At 35.9% G+C, this 6,893-nt stretch overlaps 2 protein-coding genes across 3 annotated transcripts; both read right to left on the bottom strand.

Moving 5' to 3' along the window:
• Positions 1 to 330: 330 nt before the first annotated feature.
• LOC108982793 (disease resistance protein RPV1-like) lies at positions 331 to 2,858 on the bottom strand. Of its 2 annotated transcripts, XR_004801764.1 has the most exons (4): positions 1,983 to 2,858; positions 1,236 to 1,890; positions 828 to 924; positions 331 to 739 (listed from the first exon to the last, which is right to left on the bottom strand). XR_004801764.1 is itself a non-coding variant. In XM_035691194.1 (2 exons), the coding sequence occupies exons 1-2, from the start codon at positions 2,802 to 2,804 to the stop codon at positions 1,537 to 1,539; spliced, it is 1,176 nt and encodes a 391-aa protein (XP_035547087.1). In that variant the 5' UTR covers positions 2,805 to 2,858; the 3' UTR covers positions 1,153 to 1,536. The 2 variants fall into 2 exon arrangements, 1 of the variants encoding a protein (XP_035547087.1); XM_035691194.1 differs by lacking the exons at positions 331 to 739; positions 828 to 924 and having other exon boundaries at positions 1,153 to 1,890.
• LOC118343755 (disease resistance protein RUN1-like) lies at positions 2,806 to 6,281 on the bottom strand. The gene is made up of 6 exons (XM_035690805.1): positions 5,966 to 6,281; positions 5,771 to 5,918; positions 3,935 to 5,033; positions 3,173 to 3,460; positions 3,056 to 3,083; positions 2,806 to 2,939 (listed from the first exon to the last, which is right to left on the bottom strand). Exons 1-6 carry the CDS (start codon positions 6,279 to 6,281, stop codon positions 2,806 to 2,808), a joined length of 2,013 nt encoding a protein of 670 aa, XP_035546698.1.
• Positions 6,282 to 6,893: the final 612 nt, after the last annotated feature.

The raw sequence follows: 6,893 nt of genomic DNA, 5'->3' as shown, positions 1-6,893 counted from the left end.
TTTCTCTCAAATCCTTTCCATATTTCTCTTTTCCATCTATTTCATTATTCTGCTTCAAGTTAGATCCTAACAATTTGGTATCAAGAGCCACCGATCTTGATAGCAAAAGGAACTTCATTAAAAATACAAGAAGAGAATTGGTAGCGGCAGGTTGAGCAACATGAGGTAAATATCCAGGAAATTAAGGAAAGAATGGAACACTTAGCTGATATGATGAGAACAATTGTAATAAGTCAAAACAACGTGGGTCATAGAGAATTACAAGTAGACACTGAATTGGAAACTCATAAATAACAGAGGGGGTCTACAAGGGAGTGAGGTTAGATTTCCCTCACTCTGATGGTGATAATCCAACTGCTTGGTGCTTCAAGGCCAAACAGTACTTTGAGTACCACCAAACTCAGCCTATGCATCGCTCGTTAATGGCCTCCTACCACCTGGAGGGGGAAGCAATGGTCTGGTGCCAGGACATTGTGGAGAGCAGGATCTTTAACAACTGGGAGAGTTTTTGCAGAGCATTGCAAGTGTGGTTTGGCCCCACTGGGTATGATGATCAGATGGAAGCCCTTACTCGCCTCAAACAGACCTTAACAGTCGCAAGTTACAAAGCCCAATTTGAGGCCCTGTCGAATCGGCTAAGAGGCCTCTTGGAAAACCACAAGCTTAGCTACTTTTTGAGTGAATTGAGAGACAATATTTGCTTGTCCATAATGATGCTAAACGCCCATAAACTTGAATGCTACATTTGGATTGGCAAAAGTTGAGGAAGAGTATCTCAATAACACTAATAAATCTATAGAAATGGGGAGGTGATAGATGGAGCTCACCTGGGGGTGGCAATCTGAGTGGCAATCAACCTATGTTACAGGCCAAGACTTCTAACAACAAGTGGCATAAATTTTTCCCTCCAACTAGGAGAATCTCCTGAGCACAAATGGATGAAAAAATAAAATATGGATTATGTTAGCAATGAAAAATGGAACCTTGCTCACTTATGTAAGAGCCCTAAAGTGTAATAGCTACAAGAGGTGGAGGATGGAAGAGAAGAAAAGCATGAGGAAGTCTATTTTGATTCTACAAAAACTGAGGAAGGTGGAATCCATACAGTGGTTGAAGGGGAATCATAAATATCCATCCATGCCATGGCTAAAACACCCACTTCGAATACTATGAGACTTTTGGGCAAAATCAAGGGTGAATTGGTGGTGATAATGGTAGATTATGAAAGTACTCACAACTTCCTTGATCCATCAATAGCTAAGAAGGTGAACCATGCATAGAAGAATGCCCCACTGTCTTCTTCTATCTTCTTCGTCATCATCAGATTGTTCAAATTCCTCTTCTTCCTCATTGTCTTCTCCCTCTTCCCCTTCTTCTTATAAAGTTGTTGTCTCCATCATCTCGACGTCTCTTACAAAGTTGGATACCATTCAATGAATCTACTGAACACTTACTAGCTTTAAAATTCTCATTCTCTTCATGCTTATAGATTATGTGAACTCCACAACTTTTAAACATCGCCGATTTATCCTCACTTTAAAAACTAAACCTCAGATTGTCTCCTTTTGGGTACCGCAGCCATTGCTCGATACATTCTAGAAATGAGTAATTTAGATATACATGATCCGAGTCTTTTAATAAGTAAAAATCTGCTTCAACAAGCATGTTACCGTTTATATAAACACCAATACTGGAGCGGATCAGGTGATCTGGGTCGGCTCCAAGAACAGCACAAAAACTAATTCCTACGATTTCATCCAAATACAAAGGACCACTAATATCCAATTCACAATAATCATCACCATTTGAAGTTTCCTTAGTATGGCTAAACCAATCTGGAATCTTATTCCCTGGAAATATAATACCACATGAATGGTCTTGAATATGTTCCTGTTAAACATGTACCACATATTTTCATAAGCACAAGGGAATCCACAAACACAAACATCTACAAAAAAACACAGAGAGAAATAGAGACATACCTCAACAAATGAAGGATTTGGCACCTGACTCCCTATATTTGCAAGCAATTTATGGCAACCGGACAAATCAATCCATCTTAGCTCTTGCAAGCCACATCTATAGAATTGAAATTGTTTTGATACTTCTGGGAATCTTTCCAAGGAGAAACACTCACTAGCATATAGCTTCTGTATATTTGGTGGAAGATGTAGAATTTCTTGAAGTTTCTCGCAATGCCACAAACTGAGAATCCTCAATTCAACAAATCTTTTGATGCTCGGAGGAAGGCTGACAATTGCACTTTTAGATAGATCTAACTCTTGCAAAGTCGATGAGCAGTAAAATGAAAAGCCGTCAAGATAACAATTATAAACTGGCGACAGGAGTAATTCAGCACTTGATTCTGGTTCAGACCTCTTAAACAATCTGGATGTTGTTAGGTGCAACTTTTTAAGCCCAGTGAGGTACCCAATGGATGAACATATTTCTTCTCTTGCAAGATTTGAATAATTATCGAGAGAAAGACTCTTTAGATGTTGCAAGTGAGAAACACTGATTGGGAGACACATCAAGTCCATGCAGCCTTCTATAGATAACTCTTCAATCCCAGTGAAGCATCCATTAATGGATGAAGCCACTTCTCCTATTTCAAGATTTATACAGTTAAAGAGACAAAGCTCTTCTAGATTTTGCAACAGATGAATGCTACTGGGGAAACGCATAAGTTTTGAGCATTGTCTGACATATAATGATTTAAGGGCTGGCTGAGTGAAATACCCAATGGATGAAGGTATTTCTTTTCTTGCAGTGCTCAATAAGAAGATGCAACATAAACGTTCCATTTTACCCTAGATTTCTGAAAAGTTTTGACATTTTGAGCAATTGATCTGAAGGTTCAGGACTTCTAGAGATCTCAACTTGAGACACCTTGGAAAAATCTTCAGGTTGGAGCATTGATAAAGACTCAAACAAGCAAGCTTATCAAGAAATCCAACAGAATCATGAACTTCGACTAAATTTTCACAATCTATAATATTCAATTTCTTTAAGTTTGAGCAACTCGAAAGATCTGGGATTTTGGTTAAGAACTTACACTCAGAAAATTCCATTACCATCAAATTCTGTAAAAAAACAACAAATATGTATATGAACTCTAAGAAAGTTTACAACACGAGTTTAAAGAATGAAATATTGAGAGTAATAATTGTACCTTAAATTGCCCGGTAATCTCCTTGATGCGGCCTCTATACAATTTAAAATCGATGAGCTTTTCTCCATGAAAATTGGATGGCAAAGATTGTAAAGGACAGTTTGACCAATCAAGTACTCTTAACTCATTAGAAAGATAATTAAGTACTCTTCCAGAAAAGCGTGCATCATGGCTTATAAAAAATCTGAGTCTTTTCATCTTTGCAAATGCTTTGGGATTCAAGCGTATCATGTCATGATCATGACCCTGAGGCAGATCCACTTTTATCCCCTCAACATTGTTTGTTCCCTGATGAGACAATTCGTAAGTGTGCCAGCAAAATCAGATCATTAAAGTCTTTGTTTATAAGTAGCTATTAAAATTATAATATCAAAACTATAATATCCATTATTATCCAAAAGTATTTAATCACCTTCAAAATGTGTCTTTCTTCAAATTTACTTGCATTATTAACTATTCATTCATATAAGACATGAAGGCAATATACTCATTTAAAAACGCATTATTTTCTTTTAAAAGGGATCATTATGTATATTTAAAGACGTTGGATGATGGACATATAAGTATGATTTAATGATTCTCCTAATTAGTTAAATACATTACTTTATAAAAAATGATCAAATTATGTATCCATACATATATGATAATTTTTTTAATATGCGCTTCTTTGCCATTTGTTATGAAAAGAAGTTCAATACTTTTCATGTAAGTTTCACTAGCAAGAAGTATTCAATTAAAAGAGCTTTGAATCTAAGAACTTACTGTATTTTCCTCGAGTACATAGCGAACATCTTCATAAAACCCTAATCTACTACGTGTTCCCAGTTGTTTGCGTGATTCCTTTCGAACAATTTCTCTGCCCATGTCTTGTAGCAAGTCGTGCATCCACAATGTATTGTAAGGAGTAATTGTAATGAGACATTTATCTATAAGCCTTTTGATACCATTGTCTAGAGAGAAACCACAACTGTCTAATATTTTAATGACATGACCCAAGCATTGTCCATTGAAAAAAAAGGCAATATCAAGAAAAATCTCCTTCTCGTTATCATCCAATCCATCATAACTTATACAGAGTACTTCTTGAATATTTTTGCTACGAATTTGTTTATACTTATCCAATGTACTTCTCCATTGACTTATACTCTGACCCCGTAAATCTGAGCCTAGCATTGTTAAAGCTAGTGGAAGGCCCTCAGCATATTGTATTACTTGCTTAGAGAGTTCCACATAATCTTCAATAGGTTTGTCTTCCTCAAAAGCATGCCAACTAAAGAGCTCAAGAGCTTCATTATGGTCCAATCTCTTTACTTCATATTTTGAATCTACTTTAGAGATATTTAATAAATGTTGATCTCTTGTTGTTATGATGATTCTACTTCCTGAACCAAACCAATCACGAGCTCCAGCTAATGTTTCTAGTTGGACCAATTCATCCACATCATCAAGAATTAGGAGAACCCTTTTAGAGCAAATCCTATGCCTAATTACATTGATGCCTTTGTCAGTATCATGACATTCCAAACTTATTCCCAAAATCTCATAAAGAAGTGTCTTTTGTAGCTGGATCAGACCTCCTGCTTTTGAAGTTTCTCTAATGTTTTTCAAGAAACAACTTCCTTCAAATTGATAAGAAATTCTGTTATAGATCTCTTTTGAAATAGTTGTCTTACCAATTCCACCGGTTCCAAATATCCCTACCATGCATATAATATCATTCCTTCCCATGCTTAAATGCTGATAAATGTCTCGTACACGCGACTCTATTCCAACTGGATACTTAGCAACATTAAGAACTGTACGATTTACCATTATTGAGTCCACCCATTTAATGATGTCCTGAACAAACTCTGATTCATTCCTATCAATACAAAAGACAAAAGAAATGCAAAGAGTTACGACTTTTCACTGTAACATACACATAAAGATGATTTAATTACGATATTATTTTTTCCTTTTTTTTTTCTCTGTTACAAATTGAGAGCAGTAGATTACCATGTCAAAGGTAGCCTTTCTTCTTCCAGAATGTTCCTCGTGCTTTTTTCAGACTGACATTTTTCATTCCTTATATGAATTATTAAACTTTTTAACTACTTTTTTGTTCCATTCTCAAATTTGCCCCTTCCTTAGTTCTGAAACTAATTATAGCTAAGCGTTTTTTTCAGTCTTTATCTCTAAACAAATTGATGCTTAAAAGCCTTTGCTTATTCTTTATAGAAACCAAAAATAAACAATTCCCATTTTTTTTTCTTAATTATACATGGACAAAACGAAAACAAAGAACACATGCAGAGAAGATTTGGAATTGCATTTTTTCATGTTCTTCTATTCTATTTCTCCTATAAACTTCATGTGAAATTAATGTGGCAATATGATATTAAATCCCTCAGTAAGAAAAGATTTCTAATTTAAGTATGGTAGGCATAAAACTCAATGCCTAAAAGACTGATAAATATCGAATAGTTTTACATGGCACCATATGATCTTCATCAATTTGCACTCTCAAATCCTAGATTTGTCTAAATCTTCCGCATAAATTTCTCTTTAACATCATATATAAACACACACACACACAATAGCACAACTTATTAGAAGTACCTGTCCCCTAATTCGAGTCCGGACAAATTGGCTACTTTTTCCAAAGCTACCTCCCACTTTGTAACCTTTACTTCATCCTTGAACTTATATCTAAGTTTGGCAAATGCTTCTCCAAAACTCCCTTTTTGATGCCGTACTTCTGACGGATCTACGTTGTAGAACAGGGCAGAATAATTTGTTTTATTGTTTCCTTACACTCAAGGATCTTCAATAGCTCATCTAAACACCATCGGGACTCTGCATAGTTTTTAGAAAATATGATGATTGAGATCCTTGATCCTTCAATAGCTTTGAAAATTTTTGACAAAATTTCTTCTCCTTTTTCAAGATTCTTGTCTATGTAAGTTTTAATTCCCCTTTGATGCAAAGCATGGCATAGATGAGAATTAAACTTTTGACGAACATCTTCACCTCGAAAACTCAAGAATACATCATGAGTCCACGGACGGATGGAAGAAGAAGAGGACGAGAGTGAGGAAGAATCTCCTTCTAAGGGCATGGAAGAAGGCATCTTCTCTGTATGCGTGATTAATGTTCATGAAAGAGGTGCAATTATAGAGAAGTGGGTCAAAGAAAGGTGAGAACGGGGGATGTTATCCCTTTTGAGCTTTCAGTTGTCAGTAACTCTACAGGGAAGTTCCTCGTGTAGGACCTTAAACTTGAGCAATTAGTTGGTCTAAAGGATGGAGAAAATACGGAACATGTGTTCCCGCCTAATGATAATACTTTTGTGACTCCCAATGCCCCTTAACGTGATTGGTTCTATCTGAAAGCACTAAATTAGCATACACTAGCTACTGCTAAAAAATTAAAAAAAAAAATTTATAATCGTTAAGTGCGCAAATACCGTGCATTTCTTTGAAATTGATAATAATGGTTGTTAAGAACGTGTAAAGAGGAACGATAGAATGAAACTTCCTAGCAACTTCCTTAGGGTCAGGGTTGATGTTTAGATGGTCAATTTGTGAAACAACAGTAGCTAGCTAGGTAACAATATTAGATGAGACATGAGATTGAGTTCCTTTTGAGTTAGAATTCATGTCAGTAAAATTACAGGGGATAAGAAGTTGTATGGGTTCTATGTTCTTGAAACAACATTATTGGCTTGCCCTCCGATCCCAAA

The sequence above is a fragment of the Juglans regia genome, chromosome 6 (genome assembly GCF_001411555.2).
Source record: "Juglans regia cultivar Chandler chromosome 6, Walnut 2.0, whole genome shotgun sequence".
Classification (NCBI taxonomy): Eukaryota; Viridiplantae; Streptophyta; class Magnoliopsida; order Fagales; family Juglandaceae; genus Juglans; species Juglans regia.
This window is presented reverse-complemented; position numbering and strand designations above follow the sequence as displayed.